This window comes from Molothrus ater, chromosome 4, assembly GCF_012460135.2.
Source record: "Molothrus ater isolate BHLD 08-10-18 breed brown headed cowbird chromosome 4, BPBGC_Mater_1.1, whole genome shotgun sequence".
Lineage (NCBI taxonomy): Eukaryota > Metazoa > Chordata > Aves > Passeriformes > Icteridae > Molothrus > Molothrus ater.
This window is the reverse complement of record NC_050481.2, coordinates 21,775,429-21,795,536: the sequence shown is the minus strand read 5'-3', so window position 1 is coordinate 21,795,536 and position 20,108 is coordinate 21,775,429. Positions and strand designations below refer to the sequence as shown.

General features: G+C 42.4%; 1 protein-coding gene across 2 annotated transcripts in view; it reads left to right on the top strand.

Moving 5' to 3' along the window:
- Positions 1–20,108, top strand: part of UNC5C (unc-5 netrin receptor C) — a 247,875-nt gene that overhangs the window by 178,031 nt on the left and 49,736 nt on the right. For both annotated transcript variants that reach the window (XM_036381742.2, XM_036381741.2), the window contains exons 4-5: positions 8,955–9,058; positions 19,867–20,047. In XM_036381742.2, coding sequence (XP_036237635.1) covers positions 8,955–9,058; positions 19,867–20,047 — 285 coding nt within the window. The remainder of the gene's footprint in view (positions 1–8,954; positions 9,059–19,866; positions 20,048–20,108) is intronic.

The window sequence follows — 20,108 nt, the reverse complement described above, 5'->3', positions numbered from 1 at the left end:
GAACATACATCTGATAAAGCCTAAACAATAGCTGCAGGATTTGACCTAATTTTTAGATCAGATAATAAAGGGGTAGCTAAGACAAATTGCTTTGAGCCCCTGTGCATAGAGCTTTCATTTGCACCACTTTGGTACTGCTGCAGCTTCACTGACTTCATGATGTTAACCCATGCTCTCCTTGAGAAAATATAGTAAAAATTTAAGCCCTTAATCTGCTCCCAGGTTTTGGATTTGTTGAACATCTATGAGAAAATAGAAGCTTTTTCTGTATTTCTATTACCTTTTTTCTATATTTTTCTATTTCTTCTATTATCCTTTTTGGTGTAATGGATGTGAATAGTTTATTCTTTTCCTTTATTCACTATCTTAAAATCAGAATTAAAAAAAAAAAAACAAGAAAAAAGATTTTTAAAAGCCCTGATGTAGTAAGGAACTGTGCTTGTTAATCTTTTTTTTTAATTCTGTACTAGTTTCCCACGTACTTATCTGAAAGCCTTTATTCTCCCAGACAATTTTTTCAAAGGCATGCAGTTAATATATGCATGTCAGATACTGTATACTGATAAGATAAATGCAGTACAGAAAATTAGATTGGTTCATCTGATGGTTTATCTCTGCTTACAAGGGGTTTGCAGTTATGCAAAGGAGCAGATATGAGAAACAATCACATATTCTTTAGTGATACTTGTTTATCTCACCTTGTAGTGCTGGGGCCCATGCTCCATGGCACATGGCTGCAGTGCCCTTCTTCCCTCCCTTCTCATACCTGATCCAAGCAGAGCTGTGAGGACACATTCTGCAGCCACTAAAGCATTAGAGCCCTTTGCAATAGGAGCAAAGTTGGGTGGATGTTGAGGTAAGCAGAAGGGAGCTAGGAAGGTCAGCAACTGAAAATGTTCATGGGAAGGTACATCCAGGATATCCAGTATTAAGAAAAAACATTAAAATGTGGTTTGTGTACTTAGGCAAGTGTGTGTGAGAGTTAGCAGAGATAGGACCTTAATTCCTTCCTTCCTCATGTGCCATTTAAGTTGCTACTAATCAATATCCGCTGCTTGGAGTTAATAAAGGGATGACTGAGGCATGTGGTCTTGAGCTGAGATTACTGAAGAGCAGCAGATTACAGAAAGGGCAGCAGAGAGGTTAACTGTGCATTTAGCATATTCAGTCCTACCTACCTCTTTCCTTGTGCTCCTGAAAAGCACTCTTCTGTACCACTTCCCAAGTTAACAGGCGTGACCACTCCCTAATTTAAGAATGCAGTTGCAATAGTAATAAATAGAAATTACGTTGCACTGTATGGAAGAGCCAACTCTATAAATTAGGGTGAACCTGGTATTTGCATTGCTTAAAAAACAAAAGGAAACTCCTTTACTGAATTAACAGCAATTTAATCCCTCTATAGGAGCTTTGAGAATATCCTACCTACACTGTCATGCCTAATAAATTGTCATCTTTCAGTATGGTCTGATTAGGGTCTTAGTGGTGATAGATCCAGCCAGGAAGTTAATAAATTTTTGCTTGTATTTTAGTAGTCACCAGGCAACTGTGTGAGTTATGTTAGTTGCATCAGAAGAGCAACAACAAAACACCAGTTACATAAAGAGTTTTCAGTTTTAGTGTTTCAGTGTCTTGTAAATTAAATTCTACATGTGAATTTGTAATGTACACCTGGTGTTTCTAATGTCTGTCTTTAGTACCTTTAGCACATCTGTTGTGTAAAAAGTCACCTGTTGAGCTTAGGTCATTTGAACATTACATTTAGATTTATTTGAAAAACAAGAAACTTAGGAGTCCATCTTCAATCACCAAATAAAATAATGAACAGAATGAAGTTTATAAGTTGGTTTTCAGGTTAAGCTTACAACAAAATAGTGAGCTATCAAGTAAAAATAGAAGAGGAGAACAGTGTGATCAAGGTACACCTGGGAACCCATCTGCTCAGTGGATCCTTGACAAAGTTTGTTTACTTGTATTTTTTACAGTTGTTTCAATACCAAATGTGTTGAGTGGGTCATCCTTCATTATAAGCACAGCCCACAGGGAAGCTGGGTTGCAAAAGACAGTTTAGTCTTATGAGCACCTGTCTGAATTAGCTTGGAGGTAAAAAGGGGAGAGGAAAGAAATTATTTTCTTGCAGATCTGTAAGCAGTGAGTCTCTAGAGTCATTGGGGTATACTGTTATCCCCAGCTGGCTGAAGATGCCATTGACAGAATGAGGGCTGGCCAGTCTGCACCTCCCATTTGTTCAGGCTGAAAATACAAAGGAAATAAAAGAGGAGAGAAGGTCCTGAGCTCATGCAGATTGTCTTGCAGATGGTAGCCTGGCAGGCAAAAGATGTTCCTTTCCTCATTCTGTAGCCCAGGTCAGTGGATAGGGCAGCCTGCATCCCCAAAACAAGGTGTGCACTTCCAAGAAGTTGCTGCAGTCCCCCTCAGCTGTTTGGCCTTGGAAGCTCATGCTGCTTCCTGGCTATGTGGGCCACCAGAGGGCTACAGGCAAGCTCAGCCCAAGTCACGAGCTGCCAGGCATCTTTGGAAAGGTGGAAGTTCCACCATCCGTGATGTTCCTCTCCAGACTGAGAAGGTGGCTGTGTCAGCCTCATGATGCTGCAACATTTGTCTTTAGGACTGGCCAGAAGTGAAACAGCCCCTCCAGAAAAGGAAAGAGTAGCACAGAGTTGTGCATTGAGGATTAAGACAGAATTTTGAGGTGTTTACTTATTTCCTCAGTCTTCAGCTCCAGCTGCCAAGACATAGGCCGGCTGAGAGCCCAGCCTGTCCAGCTGCAATGCCATTCTGTGAGCAGCAGTGCTCTGGAGGAGGGCAGGAGGCTTTGATCAATGCCCAGTGTGCAGCTGGTACTGCAGGGGACTCTGCAGGGCAAGACACCACACTTAGAAAAGGCATTGATGGAGGTTGCAGGGGGATCCCCTGGGTTACAGACTGATGACACTCCTGTGATTGTCTCACTGGAAATCTGGTTTGATGTAATTAATAATAGAGCTGGAACCACACAAGAACAAAATGGAAAAGGAAGAGGTTTTTGTACCTAATCTTTCCATTGCTTACCCACCAGTGCGATTGATCCCCTTGCAAAAGTCACAGACTCAGCTGTGAACATTAAAGCAAGGCCAAACTATGCCTGACAGCGCAGGGTTTCTTACATTTAGATTTGCAATTCAGTATTTATTAGATTTTTTTTGAAGCAAAAAGTTGTCTCTCAACTCTATCCACATTGTGGAAAGTGATGGAAGAGACCCATTTTATAATATTAGTCATGTTTCTGGAACTAAGAATCAGTCATCCAAGTTTGGGAATAAATGCACTGAGAAGAGTTTTCACAAGCTTGTGGATTCTCTTTCATTTTATAGAGCATCAGTGACATTTTACCAGTCTTTTCCCACAATTTTTTTTCTGTTTGAATGTTTTTATTAGGCCAGGTAAAATTAAAACAAAATTGAACCTTGCCTCTTGAGAACACTCTCAGGGAAGAAGTGGTGGAAATCTTGAAATCTTGGTTACATATCACATATTGGTCCTCTAATAACAGCTAAAATTTTACCAAGCCACATTCATTTTATCTCTAGTGTTTTTATTGCATTTTTTGCTTTTGATGTGTTTGGTTTTATGTGGATGTCTGTCTATGCTTGCCTATATAAAGCAAGCTATCTTCTGTATGGAAATGCATACTTTTTTGGAGGTCTTTTCGCATTCTTAAACCCTTGTTTCTCTGAAAACACGCACTGAACATATTTCTCTCAGTAGCCATATTTAATACGACAGTTGCATAGAAAAAAAAAAGTGGATTTTTTTTTTGTTTTTGTGCTCTTAAATCTTGCTGATATTTAGTTGTTTGTTCTGATCCTGTTCAGTAAACAGAAAGAAAGTTGATGTTGGAGTTACTAGAAGAAGAGAGTCTAAAAGGTCTACCAAGGGCAGAAATCCATCTTTCCCTGACAGTAATGCTGCCTTGGTCTGTTTGTCTGGTTTGCATCTAATTCCTGGCTGACAAGTGTCCGTTTTTCATGCTCATTCATTAGTCACCCTTGCATTAGCACCACATTGAAGCGCCTGGTCTGCCTCTTATCACATTTCTCAGAAATGATAAAAGATATCCTTATAGTTTTACCCACCCACACATCACAGTAAAAAACCCAGAACAACAAAGAGATAAAATATATTTGATTAAAAAAAAAATAATAGGGTTGTTCTTTGCTCTTTCTTAGAAGCTGACAGGTAGAAAAGGAAGGGGGAAATGACTTCCTGTATAATCTATTACCTTTTGCAGACAAAAATCCAACTTCTGAGTGTCTTGTAAGATAAAAATGTGTTAAACATATAATGAAGTAATTTAGCAGTGCATGAAAAATTAGATCTAATACCCCTTTGTCCAAAAAGCATAGCAGTTCAGAAGTGAAGTTAACAACATGGTGTACATTGAGAGTTTGATTTCCCATTATTTTATTTCAGTTTTATTTTTATGAAAATTCCCTTTTTTCCATGCAGCTCTTTTGCAGCCTTATGTCCTTATCAGAGAGGGTTGTGCAGAGTATTTCAGGAGTCTTGGAGGGAAGTCTCACCATAAGTATGCTGTAAATGTGCTGCAATATATGCCACAAGAGCCCCCTCTGAATTCACTAGGACTGTGCTTTAGTAAGGAAAATAGTCTGGCTCAAGGTGGCAGACCAGAATTTTATTTGCTGCCTTTGGTTTCTTTTATGAGCACAGCCTTGAAGGGAAGGTAGAGGTGGGGTAAAGCACCTGGTGGGGGTGCAGGCTGTCACCTGAGCCTGGCAGTGACATCCCTCTAGTCAGAGAGCTGATGAAAGACAGGATGGGCCCTTCAGCACCACTGTCCACTCCAGCTCGTCCACTATGAGGAATATTACCTGCAGAAGGGGAGGAAGAGTATTGCTAACACCAGCAATATAGGTTTATTCTACATTACCAAACTAATAATGGAAAGAAAGTGCAGTTGCCTTTCTCTCTTGTCCCCCCAATGGAGGGTAAGGGAATGTGCTCTCTCAGCATCTCAGTAACAGGGCTGCGGCCCACCTGAGACTTTAATAATGCACACTGCCTCTTCACAGACAGAGAGGTCCTGATCCAGAATGGATCAAATGTTTTATTGATTTGCTTTTCCAGGTATATTTTTTGAAGATTATTAAAGCTTCTTTGGGATGTATTTTATTAGTCTCTTACCATTCTCTGGGAAAATGAATCCCTTCTGTCCCCGCTCACAAGCAATTGTAACTTATATGACACGTTGAGAAACTGAAAATTGTTATTGAAAATACTCTGCTTGGGAAAGATCCAAAGTCCCTCAGTACATTAGCAAGCTCACCCACTCCCAGCTGACAGTTTCTGTGATGACTATAATTGTTAAATGGCAAAGGAAGCTGAAGATGGGAGCATTAGAAGGATGTCACTGTTACCCACAGAAATCATAGTAAGGGCCATAGAGAAAAAGCAGTCATTTCCAAACCCAGTGCTGTCCAAGCAGGGTGTTTCATGATAGTTACAGCAGATGAGGAAGATGTTTGTCCAGGCCCTTGGCTTTGTCATCACTTAAAAACTCATCTCGTGTATGTCACAACGAGCCAACCTTGAGCTTGGTTAGGTCAACTAACCATAAGTGCCCTGCGCTGTTGCCATCTGGAGCCATTTGTAGGTGACATGGCTGCTGTGGGAGGTGGTGGGATAAAGCTGTGAACACGTGGGAGGGAGCCAACAGGATATAAGAGCTCCCAGTCTTGTAAATACACAATTATGTACCTTTACCCCTGCCAAATTAGTATTATAGTACTATTTAATTACTCAATAGTATCTAATGGCTCCTTTGAGAACATTACTGCCTATTATGTCAAAGGCTCCACTTAGTGTATTTTTAGTTTGTGGATCGTTGAAATGCTTGAACCCAACAGTGCCATTAGAGCATCCTCCCACAGCGAGGCCCTGTGGGTGGGGCAGCCAGGAGAGCAGAGAGTTCATCTCGCCTGCAGCAGCACCACTGCAACTGTTCCCAGGGAAAAGGGGCTCTTCATACCCAGCAATCCCAGCTCTTGGTGACAAAGATATTAAAGGAGGATCTTTTTACTGTTATTACACATTTCTAGATAATGCTATTTACTTTTGCATGCACTAAAACTTGGGGATTTTTCTAAAGGCAAGTGCTTTGTGGGAGAGGTGATTATTGTGTACGTGAGGCAATGTAGAACTAGAGCTCTGTTAAATATTTCAGCTAGGTAGGTAGGACAGTAAATCAACATGTCAAGAAAAATATTCAGATTATTATCTAATCTCCCTCTACTGTCTTCAGCCTGAACACCTGAAAGCTATTATTAATATGCTATTTAATACTGTGCTTATATGCTTCTATTACTATTGCAGTAACTTTCTCATTTTCCCTCAACCGTGATATTAGAGCACAGTAATTGCACTGTGCTTGTGTGTGTACCTGCTAAATGCACTAAGGTGTACCTGATGTAGAGGTAATCCTTTTCTTCTGAAGATATCTGTGGAACTAGCAATAATATGATCTTATGGGTACTGCTAGCAATGTAGCCCCAGCTGTTTGCTGATTTGAAGCAAACTGCATTATCCTGACATTATTTGTGCCCAGGATACCAATCAAGCCCAGAGGATGGATGAGGAGCCTGGGCCCAAAGAAGAATGTGTGCTTCCCAAGAAACCTACCAGCTCCTGAAAGCACTGTTGAAAGAGCTGTTCATTTCAATGTTTAACATGCAGAACTGCAGCAAGCCAAAACTCAGAATTTTGCCCTTGGAATGACTCCCACCCATGGGCACCTGGAGGGTTTAAGATTTACTCAAATGGAGCCATATAACCCAGATATCCACTGAGTGGCCTGTCAGAGAGGATGGGATGAAGCTGCTGGTGCTGGCAACTCATTGGGAGGTCTGTAGAGACATCAGACACTTGCTGTGGTTGCTGTCCCATGAACAAGCCTCACTGGCTTGGAATAACTCCAGTGTGACAGGGATGCTGACAGGCACAGCCTGGTAAAACTTACCATGTCATCCTAAGAAACGTTCATGTCCAGATTTTTGCTCCTCCTCTTTGCCCTAAGTTATCTGGTGTTTTAGGGTAAAGCCCTTTCAGCAAGAGCTGAGGTTGGAACGGTGGATGGGGTTTGTAGTGAGGTGTAGCTGTGACATTGGCATGAGCCTCCTTTTGAGAGGAGGTAATCCCAACCAAACACAGGGCTGGAGGCAGCAATTTCTTACATTGCTGCAGTAGGGTGTACCAAAGCTTATCTTTGGTGCCTTAAACTGTGGCCATAAATCTTGTCCCATCAGAGGGGCTCTCAGTGTCCCTGCCCTGTGTGCCAGAGGGAGCAAAAATGCTGCTGGTGGGAAAGAAAGTATAGGGCTGCTTCTCTCATGCCTGTGGTACAGAGGAAGGACTGAGATTCCTCAGTTTCACTGGGTAAATGCTTGGATGTCAGAAGTTTGCCACTATATTGAGTTAAAATGAGCATCTCCAGCTGTGACAGAGCTTTCTCATGGTACCATTAAACTGATACTGAATTCCAAGTAGCTGAACAATCATGTTTTCCCTATATAGGATAAGAGAGGTCTCATGACATTTAAAGTTTCAGGGTATCAGAGGAGCTGATTTCGGTGGCAGCCACTCCATCTCCTTTTCCATCTCTGCATTTGCCAGCCCCAGGTTTTGCCTTTTGGTAACACTGATGCAGTTCTTTATGGATCAAATCTTAAGCAGGTCTTAGAGGTAATCTAGGAAAAAAATAACTCTTTGCATGGTTTATTTGTAAATCGGTTCAATTCAGTGATCTGTTTTCCAGCCCAGTCGTAGGTTATGGCTTCAAAATATGAAATATCTGGCTTTTAAATTGTTCCCATATGACTTTGTCTTGTTGCCAATATGACACAAATATTTGTGCAATCTCACTGTGAGCTGATGTACAGAAATAGTTTGACTTTAGAACAAGAAGTAAAACAAAAATAACTGAGTTGTAAAGTTTTTGAAGTCAGGCCAGGTCTTTGATGTGACTTTGAGCATGGCTTCACATCCATTTGCAGAAGGAACTGGCAGCAGGGAGAAATATCCCCAGTAGCTACTGGGGCTGAATGCTCAGCTCTCCAAAGCCACATCCTCCCTGGCACAGAGGAGAGGGTGGCAGTCCATGGCAGAAACATAGGGATAGTGATAAGGAGGGAACTTCTTACGTCCATTTTACCATCAGTGCAAAGATGTTACAGAAGAGTACAAAAAGGCCAGACTTTGCAGCTGTCCAGTACAATGAACTGGTCTGATCTTTGGAAGTACATTTGAGGCCCTGTCAGTCTGCCATATTTCTGTGGTGCTGTGGAGGTATCCAAACATGGTTCAACTTCTTGAAGTGACTTTTTATTATTATCATTATTATTACTACGTTATTATTATTAATAATAATAACTTAGTGCTACCGGGATAATGATAAGGTAGACAAATTGGCTAAAGCTATAGAGTTCATGCTTATGAGCTAAAAGTACATTAAATCACAGCATGAGCACTTTCATCTATGAGTTTAAGGCAACTCAGTTTATATGCTGTAGTTTTACAGATTTATTTAGTTTTCCATAACTTTCTTTAGTACTTCACTGGTATAGTTTATCAAACAAAAATTATTTGAAAAAGGGACTTGTTTCACTTTTTGTTCTGTGTCTGGACATAACCCTCCACAGGAAGCCTTGGTTGCTCACTGGGTTCACATGCTGTACCACAACATAAGTATTAAACCCACAATGAAATCTTTGCTTAATGTTGGAATGAAGTGAAACCATGACCCAGACTTTTTTTAATGCTTTATTTTACAGGGAGCAGAACTGCTGTTTTCTTTGTCTCTTGCATTTATCCAGTATGGTAATCAAATATAATATAAATGATAATAATGTTAATTATTTTATTTTCATCTCCCTTCTCAGATCTCCGGAAAACTTTCGAGCAGGAGCCCTTAGGGAAAGAAGTGTCCCTGGAGCAAGAGGTCCTGCTCCAGTGCCGTCCCCCTGAAGGCATCCCAGTGGCTGAGGTGAGCAACAGCAGCAGGGTCTGGCACTGGGACATCCTCAGTAAGGCCTGATGGGTGGCTAATGGTGCAGTGACTTACAGCAGGGCGTGATGAATGGGTGCTGATGGAAAGCTGACTGACTGCTGCTCATAGGCAAGATTGATTGGGACCTGATTAATGGCTCTGGGTTGTGGTGCCTTGCTGGGCAGAGCTGCAGGCGGTTCTGTTTCAGTTTTTTCTTCTCTTTAAAAAATCACAACTATATCTGGCATCCAGAGGACACATAGCTGGGGGAACATATTAATACCAGCCTGCTATCTTTTGTTTTGCTTTTAAAGAAAAAAAAAAATCACTTATTCTGAGGGGCACCTTTCAAACACGTTTTAATTTTTAGTTTGCCAGACTATAATCCACTCACATGTGTATGCACCACCCTGCCAACTTGGCATGAGAGGATGTGATACAATACAGGCTCCCAGGTAAAGCACCATGAGGTTTGGGAAAGTAGAGGATGTATTTGCCTAATAAGCCATCTTCAGGGCCTTAGCTGTTTTTCCTACTGGCTTCTAAGCAAACCCAGAGTGGGTAGCCTGTTCTCCCCCTGCAGGAGCCAGCCTGCCCTTCAGCAGAACCTGTGCCTGACAGCAGCAGTGAGCAGCAGCTTCCCTAAGTGCCGCGGTGCCTCCAGCTTCAGACTCCCAGCTCATGGAAGGGGGGTCCCTGAGTCACAGGGAGGCCTCTGAAATCCTAAATCTACTGTGGCTGTTATGAGAAAAATTGATTGCTAATGACGGTAATTCCCCTATCTGAATTCTCTTCGGTTTTCCTCTACCAGGCACAGAAGAAACTGTTGCCAATTTGCATTAGGATAAGTCAGACTGTCATGGCTAAGTAGCAAAGTGGTTGTCACTCAGCGCTCATGGCTGATTTCTCAGGAGATGAAGCTTAAAGTGTTACCTCCCCATCTAACCCAAGTTTAGATTTAATCAGAATTGCAGAAACGTGTCCACAAACATCAGAAAGAATAATTAGCACAGAAGATTTTTCCCACTTCCTTGTTCTGTTGGCTGTTTTCTTTCCCCATTAAGATCTCCCAAACTGAAAAGAGTGTTTAGGTCTGCCGAGCCAGCTTGCTGACAACTGCAATATTAATCAGTTGGGTTTCATCAGGAACTTAGGAAAATAAAACCCCGCTGCTTTCTGATGTTTCTTTGCATCAAGTCAGCATCTTGTTGTACCATGACAGGAGTTTTTGCACTGGGATGTGTTATTCAGGCAGGGCAGGGTAGTACTGGGGAACTTCATTACATTTGCTAGAAGCAGAGATTAATGCTGGCGGGTAGGTTCGTTTTTGTGCAGTGTTACAGGCAGCTCTGGAATTTCAGCAGCCAGGCTGATTGTTCCCTCAGAAAGGTCTGTTATACCCAGTCGCGTGGCTGAGGCCCAAACTGCATAATTTAACGTGATTTGTGGAAAGTGATCTCTGAAAAAATCTTCTGTGAGCTGCTGCCATAGCAGTTGTGCTTTTTCCTGCCTTCCAGTATCCTGCTCGCTCTGTCAATAGCCCTTCATGATGGTGCATTGAGTGACTCTGAATCTTATTTGTACCATGGTCAGGGCAGACACCAATTAACACTTGGCAGGCTCAGAAATCTTATACTCCCTATCTGACATTCAAAAGAACCATTCTCAATGTGGGTTTTTTTCCTCTTCTGACTTTTGAAGTCAGAAAGAGATCAAACACCCAGATTGGACAGTCGCCTAATACAGCCTCTTTGTAGATTCTTTCCAACACTATTAAAAGAACAAAGACCTGAACACTAATGAATATGAATACCTTAATGTGACACTTTATTACAGCCACTTGCTGAAGCTAGTAAGATAAATTTAAGAAAAAAAAAAGGAGAGATGAAAGATAACTTGGTGGGTTGAAGGATTACATGATTATTTTAATTTAAAGATGAATGAGTTCTTTGTTTAAGACTTCATTTATTTGTTTGGAGAAGTTTCTGATGTGATGGTACAGGTAACTATTAGAAGGGCTTAGGAGAAGGCAGGCAGCAGACTGTGGCTGTTTTCTGTCTTGTAGAAACACTGCTTTGATTCCAAGTGGAGTAGGGTAATGCCTATGCTGCAGCTGTGAGCAGCATTTCCAAATGCTTTGGTGAGCATGTGCTTTAGATTCTTCACACTCTGGAAGCTGTGTTTTGTTTAGGATTTTTTTCTTACTGGTGTCTGAAGGAGCCACTGTGTTTAACACCAAAACAGATGAAGAGAAGCTTACACTGTGAGACAGTACAAAATGCAGTGTAATGTGTGCAGTGCTGGAGTCCAGAGTCCCAATGTCTTTTGCTTGCTTTTGCTCTTTGATTCCATTCACCCCCTTCATTCTCTGTTGGGTGTTTAGTTTGTTTTTCTTTTTTTTCCTGGTATTTCAAAGTGGTGAGAACAAGCATGCTCGGGGATAAATTCTGTCCTCTTTTCAGTATCTGGGGAATTCAGGCTTATCATTCCCAGCATATTTAATTGCAATTAACTGTGTCAAGCTCTTATGGATCAATGCTAGAGCAGATCTTAGGAGTACTGAAAAGCTGAACCTCACAGCTTCCTCAGAGGGCAAGAAGGACAAAGACAGAGATGGGCAGGCAAAGCTTTTAAAGCAACACTTACCAGTCCCTCAGATCCACTAGTACATGACAAGCATTAAAGCAGGCTCAGGTCATGGGCACTATGAAAAAAAAAGAAAAAGGCAAAATCCAAATACAAACAGATGTGTTAAAATACACCAGCCTCAGGGTCTGAGGTCAAATCAAAGTGCATCTCCTTGTTCACTTGGGACAATGTAAGGAACCAAGGGTTTCCATGGTCTCTGGAAAAACAGAGATATAAACAGAGATAACAAAAATATCATCTCCTGTGCTGTCATACACCCCTGCCCACCAACCCCAACCAGTGTGGGTGTCAGCTGCACCCTGGTATCCCTCCCCACTCCCAGGTTTATGGCCATATCAAGCTGAACAAAGCTACAGGTTCTGAACCACCCAGGTAAAAAGAGTTTGGGCTGTTCCAGTGCATGGCCCAGGCAAGCAGCAGAAGGACCAGCACAGGTGCTGCTACACTGAGGTTTGCACACGTAGCTGAGGGGGAAAGGGGCAAGCTCACATGTTCCTCTTGTGACAAAAAGAGAAAAAAATGAGTGGACATAGAAACAAACAGCACCCTGCCCTAGCTCTATGCTTTTCTGCCTTCTGCTTTCCCCCAATGGGGAGAAGTAGGGTGAGGTGGTGAGATCAGCAGTGTGACCTGCCAGCCTCTTGCTCAGTGGAAATCAGACAGTAGCAGCTCCCCAGCATGAACAGAAACATCCATTTCAGTTCCACTCTGTGTGTGATTTTCTAAACCTAATCTGAGAAGACAGGAAGGATCCCATTCTGTGATGCTCCAACAGTAATGGCTGAGTTGTTAGCAATTAACCCCTTAGCTCATTTAACTTGTTCTTTGAAAGACACCGGTATCGTATTGCACATGATAAAATATAGTTAGAGACACTGAGTCACATCAAATTAGCTCATTTGGGTAGGTTATAGATCAAAACACAAATGAGATGTAAGATTGGTTAATATGCCATAAGCTGCCAGATGAACTTTTGCATTGAAATGTATGATTTGTGGAGCCTTTAACAGGGGGATAATTGCTTCTTTAATTTTAATTGAGGTGTTTCACACAGTAATTTAATTGCAGAACAGGGTGTAGTGTACAGTTTGGTGACCCAGTTGGGTTTAAATCTGTGGGTGATATTTATCCACATTCATGGCTTTAATTAGGAACTAGAGTAAGGGGGAAAGGATCACTGAGTCAAGAGGCAGAAGAGAGTGTTTTGCCGAGTCAAGATGACTGTGACACAAACTTTTTTCAGCTGCTCTTGCCCAGGCAAAGGCTGGTGGAAGCTAGGGACTTCTACAAATAGGCAGCTTCATCTAATTGATTATTAATATGACTGCTGTTTGTGTTGTTTCCTGAGAGCCTCTTATGTTTTATAGTAGTTATCCCTTAATTGGGAGTTCATGTGTGTGCATTTCCATGCAGGTGTGTGTTACTGAGACAGTGTTTTATATTCACAGCAGGAAAACCAGCTCCAGGAGAGACAAGTAGAAGAGTTTGTGGCCACAAATGCTAATTGCTGAAAAGTTGCACTGTCCTTTGCAGTGCCTTGTGACATACAGCAGAACTGCCTTTGGGTGTCAGTGAGAGGAAGAGTGGGGAGGGGGAGGCAGATTTGTGTAAAGGAGGAGCACAGCCCAAAATGAATGAGGGCTGCTCATCCTTTGCTTTGGAAAGGCATTAGGTAAGGTCTGGCCATGCAGGCCTGTCCTCAAAAAGTACAGGATAAAGCACCCTGCAATTTTCAGCACCTGGCCCTACATTTCTATCTCTCTTAACATACATTTTACCCCCCAGCCTACTGGTGGGTAGTCGAGTCACTCTTGCAAAGTATGAGACATAGGTTACAACCTCCTGCTTGAAGAACAGGTTTGCAGTTGGATTTGTGCTTTCCTGGCAAGTACCCTGACTACTAGATTATTAGATAGCCTTGTTTTTAACATTTCCTACCAGTTCGTTTCCACAGTACAGAAACCCATGCCAAGGAGCAAAGGTCTTCTGGCAGAACTGCTCTTTTGGAGACCTGACTTTTCCATGGGCCATACCCCTGTACTTTTCCTTTCTAGTCCAGTTCCACTGATGCCAGTGTAAGTGAGGGCAGAGCATGCTCCAAAGTGAATCCAGTTGCTGTATAATTCAGTTCAGGCAGGGATGATCTGTGGGATTGGAGAGCAGTCAGACTTCTAGTGCCTCCGTGAAATATTACAGTGGGAGATTTTCTACAAGAGCTCTGACATGAACCCTGATATCTTATCCTCTTCTGTGGCAAAGACAGCTCTGGGATTCTGGTTTAGCTAACACAACCTATCTGTCCATATGCCCTCACGGTGCCAAAAGTGCCAGTCAACATGTCAGCTATAGACCTCCAGTTCAAGCTCCTCTTTCAGGTGGGAAAAGTAGCCCAGGAGCTTCTGATGACCCCATAGCAGGTGCTGTGGTTTTCATTTAATAATGCCATGATCTGTGTTTGAATTTGAGACTCTGTGGAATAAAGTTCTCCATCTGCTACTACCAGTCCATCTCAGAAGTTTATTCTGAGGCTTAACTTCCCAGTTGTGCATAAAGCAAAGCTGTAATGGGGCTGGAGACATCCAGCATCTGTACATACACCCTGCAAGCAGAAAGCTGGATATACGTGTAATTACGGAAGTGTTTCCACAGCAGGAACAACAATTCCCCTTATTGGCAGCAGAAGTACAATAAGAACAACTGAACAAAACACCATGGTTGGTTTGCATTTGCTGTCTCATTCTCAGTATGTTTTGCAGTCTCTCAGAGCTGTAATTTCAGTTGCTTTGGAGATCACTTATTTTTCCTTTTATTTTCAAACTTAAATGTGATGAAATATCTTTCCAGTAAATAGTACATAGAGGACAGCATCCTCTTCAGCAGACAGTTGCTGGGATGAAACCAGATACAAAATCAAATAACATTCTTCAAAGATGCACTCAAGTCTCACGGCACCTAAAATTGTTGCTGGCTCATATGAAAACTGCTAGAGTTTTCTCAGTCTCACTTAGACATCTTGTACTGTGTCCAAATTGGTAGTTAGTCAGTTAGTTTGTTTCACAAATACCTTATTACTGGAGTGTGTGTGTGTGTGTGTGTGTGTGTGTGTTACAATCCAGGTGAAGCTGGGGAGCTGAGATTTCTCTGTGGCTGTTGGAGGTGATGCCAGCACAGCAGGGACTGCTGCAAGGCAAGCTGTGCCACTGGGACCACTTGGCACAGCTGCAAAGAACACCAGCCACAATCCAGAGTGGATGCAGAACCAGATGGAAAGCAATCCTGCTGTGTCAACAAGGCGTGGAGAAGGCATGGGTGCAATGTTCTCGCCTTCCAAAATTACAAATTGCCTTTCATCAAGGCAAGTCTCTTGCTGCTCCCAGATGTTTGCATCTTGTTTCTTGTGGAAAATGGCATTGGCAGGCTTTGCCTGTGTCTGGAGGGTAAAAGACTTGCTGTTTTCAGCAGGTGCTTCTTGCTCTGAAGGTGACCCTAGGGCAGGTTGATGCAGGGAAGGCAAAGAGCAACGGGGATCGAGAACTCAGACCCTGCTGACTTAGCTCTTGAGATTGCCAGATATGTAGGGAACAACTCTTATGATCAAGAGGGCAGCATCTAGATGAGATCATATTCCTTTTCCATCCTTGGGTTTCTTTCATAGCAGATGTGTTTCTGCTCTACCAGTTTCTAAAACAGTCACGCATATGCAAGTGTGCCAAGAGATTTAAGTGCCTAGGAATGCTGGTAACTTGGTATGGCTAAATTTGTATCAGTAATTAGCTTCTGTAATAGCTTTTCCTGCGTGTGTAATCGCTTGTGTGATTTATGTTCCCTGTGTTCATTTGGTCTGCACAGAAGCCTGGCCTGGCTTTGCAAGTCTTAATCTCTGTGTCTGCTGCTGCTGTAAACACCCTGTGGCAGCACAGGGCTGGCCAGAGCTCCCAGGTAGAGCTGAGGTGTTATTGCAGTTTTCTGCTCTTGCTGGTGGTCTTGCTTTTCCTGTTGGGTGGCATGTGGCAGGTTCCTTCTGTTAATTAGAACAAATGTGCCAATTATGTTAATGTATCTCCCGATGCCAATCAGTGAATGATTAGAGACAACACATCTGTCTCTCACCAGGGAGCAGGATGACAGAAAAGACACTACAAGGTATGTTGTTCTAAATTAGGGACACCTTGGATCATGTCTTCCCCTGCTGGCCACAGGGACGGCTCCTTCTCCTGCAGGCTCACTTGCCAGCCCATTAGCAACCCTGGATGTGCAGCTCCAGTGCAGCTGGCAGGATCCGTGTGCCTCATGGAACTGCAAGTTGCATCCAGAGTGCTAAGGAGCTCTGGCCAAAAGGTAGCTGGCTCCAGGTGTGCTCCAACTTCTCAGCATCTGTGGATTCTGTTGGTCAAGTTTTCATTCACCACTCTCACATCTCAACTGAGCGACCTTCTCTTGCTAGTCAGTTTGCAAAAACATAACAAAAATATCTTCTTGTGTAGAAAACTAGCAAGAAGAGAAAGGATTTTGTGTCTACTTTGTTCCAGAAGTTTAGTATATGAGAAAAAACATGTGTATGTTGTTGTAATTGTAATTTTCCATAGCTGTCATCCCCTAGAGGATACACTTACCCCATCCTTCATGGCATAATTTTTGCCAATTAAATGATTGCTGTTATGATAAGGAAAAAACTGATCCCATGCTTTTTCTACATATATGCATGACCATCAGTACATTTATCAATAACAGCTGGAGGGATGTGCCTGATTTAATTGAATACATAGAGCTAGGTGCATGTTCAGGAATTGTTCTGATTATAGCTAGTAAATATATATCCTTAATATTTAGGCAGAAGCAAACATCTACTCTAGAGCATCTCAAGAGAGATGAAAAATGGAGGCATGAAGGTGTGATTTGGTATGACCTTGAAGTCAGGTTTTTGTGCACTTTGAAGAGCCCATTTATATCCTGCTGGTCCTCTGTCCACTTGCCTGAAGGTGTACAGGTCTCTGGCACACAAGTATCCAGTGCCTTAGCTGCCAGTAACTATTATTCAGGCTGCAGAATTAAACTCAGGATATGTTTCTGCACTGACTGGATTAACAGCCTATTTCTACAAGGGGGCTGCACCTTGGGGAATGACATGGCATCAAAAGAGATCGTTGCTTTTAACTTCTGTGATAACAGTTTGCATACTTGTCACTTATAAATCAAACTGTCTCATTCTACTTGCTGCTCTTATGTATTTGACACCTGATCTCTTCCTACTTACGTGACTGAACAACCCTACTCCCACCTACTTAGGTTACCTCAAAAAAAATAATCTGAGGTTTGGAGGTACTGAGCACTGCAGTCACCTGCATCATAAAAATTAGGTCCAACAGTAATTGAAAACAAGTACCGACAACAGTCTCACATATTGTAGTTTGTTTAATTAGTCCCAATTTCTACAAGGACTGAGGGAGAAAATACAATGACTAGAGGGGTGTTCTTTTTTTTTGTGTTGCTCTGCTGATGGCTAAAATATGTGTGAAAGGAGACTCCCACTGCTTGTCAAATCATCCATCAGTTCCTTCCTTCAGATTTGACATTAGAGTTTGCAACATTAAAAGACACCATAAAATCCTGGATGCCAGAAGACTGAATTAGATAGATTTAAGAGATACCTTGTAAAAGAGATGGCATTTAGATTTGCACATGGAGTACTGATGTCCTGGCAGAAAAAAAAGACATCCTGTTGTTCTTCAAACTTTTACCGTTAGTAAATTCTGTGAGACATTAGGTGAAAAAGGATCTTTTTCCTAAGAGATTTGGTGTAGAGCCAGAGGCAATATACTGAATTATACAGAGCTGCTTTGTTTTGGGATTTTTTTTTTTATATTGGCAACTTCTCTTTTCATATTATCTTTAGTGGTTTTGCAGGGATGATAGGGAATTCAATGCTTACAGCTTTAATTTTGTCTACTCATTTGAGACCCAGATTGAATATGTATGTGTGTTTTTGCAGAGAGAGAAAATGTTGCAGAGTAGTGGAAAAAAGAACCATGTGCTTGGGCATCGAGCCTTGAGGGCACCAAAGGCTGCTAGAGTATATTCTTGGATGGGCATACCAGAAATATTTTAACTGAGCCTTAGATCATGTAGACTGTAGTCCTGTCCTTACTGCTGTCCTGGTGTCCTCAGCATGCAAAGCAGGGAAGAGTACAGGCAGATTTGAAAGTGGGATGTACACAGTGTGTGTAGCCTCTTTTACAGCCCTGGCATAACCATTCCAGAAATAAACAGTGACATTAAAACCAAAGAAATACATGGGTTTTGTGTGAGAGGCAGCAGTTAAATGGCATACCACTGATGGAGATAAGCTCCTGGCTTGTTTTGCAGTCTAGAATTCATGCAGACTCGGCCTGCAGGTGAGGAAGGAGCTAAATATTGCCATTGACTGAACAGGAATCTGTCTGTCTTGATTACACCTGAAACCTATTAGGATTCAAGAAAGGCGGAAAAAAACTAGTCATTCTGTCAAGGAAAAACAGATTATTGACTAAGAGCTTGTATCTTCCACGGTGAAACATGATTGTGATAGTGACAGAAATACAGCCTCCAAAGTTTTATGTCTTTTTCTTCCTCCCCTGTTCCTTGCAGACACACGTATGCATTTCCAGAGCCCTTGTTGCACCACTGCCTTCCAGCTCCGCAGTATCGACAGCTGTGAGGCTGCCACATCCCACAGCGATGTGCTGTGAAAGAGAGGGGTTTAAATCAAGCCTTCCTTGGAGCAGTGGCTCTACATTCACTAAAGGTGTAAATATTTGGAAGCAGCTCATACCTGAAGTGCATCAACCCACACTGAAGTAGGGGAACTGGAGCTGCTTAAGGCAGGGCTAAAGGTGGGGAGTGGGTGGTGGGCACCTATAATCCAAGCCTACATCTGTCAGCACTGCTCTTACAGCATTGACTCGCTTTGTCTGGGGGTGAATGTGGCCCTCTGTGTTCAACACCAGGAGAAATCATTGTTTTTTTCTCACCATGGTTTGGAGCAGTCTGTGCAACTGTCTCAGGTGGCTTTTGGGGTATGTCAATGCTTGGATAGTTCCTCAAATGTCTTTAGAAAAGTGTGGCTTGTGAGAGAAGGCCTTGGCAGCTAGCACCTCATGAGTCCAGTGGGTTGATTGTGGTTATGTTTTTCGTCCTTTAATTAAATCCTGGGCACAGGCTGAAGGGATCCAGTGACGTGAAGGCCCAGCTTTGATCCATCCAGGGCCCCAGTCCTGTCCTTCAGCACACTCAGTTCAAATGAAAACGAGCTACAAGATTTGCAGCCAAATTATATTAGAGTGGCTCACAGCAGTCAGCTGGGATATAACAGGGTGTTTTCTAAGGAAGGCAATAAAGAGAATATTGTCTAGATTAAAAACCTCATATTAAAAATATTTTTCTGTGCAACCAAGGAAATCATGCTTTATTAAAGTAAAATATAGCTTACACAAATAAAGAGGAAAAATAAGCACTGATGTCCTTGTGATTTCCTATTTCCTTGGTAACTGACTATTATGTTTCATTCTCATTGAAGCCAGACACTGTGCATGTGAGTGCAAATGTACTTAAAAATATTGGGGTTTATGATTTGTTAGTGCTACCCACTCCAGTATAGAGTCTCATGGTTTTAGACCCAGGTCAGGTACCTACAAGGTTACTGCATTACTAACTGCCTGATTAGGCAAGATATGGAAAACGGGGTGAGATCTGTGCTGATTTAGGGTTTCTGGTGTTGTAGGAGAATTTTCGTTTGCAGATATTCTCCTAAGATATCACCCTTTCTTTTTGCCTTGCTTCTGACTCTGAAAGCACAGACCAGCTTTTCCCTGTACAGTACCTGGCAGCCTTTGAAAATGCATTGATGTTTTCAAGGCAAGGCAAGACAGCTGTTGAGTGGGTGAGTGGGTGGGATGAAAGGGGACTGGAAGGAAATGGTAGGCACGAAGAATGTTCTCCTGCTTTTCTGCCCTGATGTTTTGTTTCAGTTGGTGACATTCATCAGGTGAGTCCTTCTTCACATGCCTTGGCTCATAGTGGTTTCTGGAATGAGCAACGCAATCACAGATACAGTGTCTGTCCATATTGGTGTGACTTGTTGCTGACTCACTGCCTCCCCTCTGGCCTTTTGAAACCCCAAGGTGGAGTGGCTGAAGAATGAAGAGGTGATTGATCCTGTGGAAGACCGAAACTTTTACATCACCATTGATCACAACCTGATCATCAAGCAAGCCCGGCTTTCTGACACCGCCAACTACACCTGTGTTGCAAAAAACATCGTGGCCAAAAGGAAAAGCACCACAGCCACTGTGATAGTCTATGGTAGGTGATGCCTTGTACTGTTGCAGGTGGATGGACACACACTCAGAGCAGGAGGGGGGTG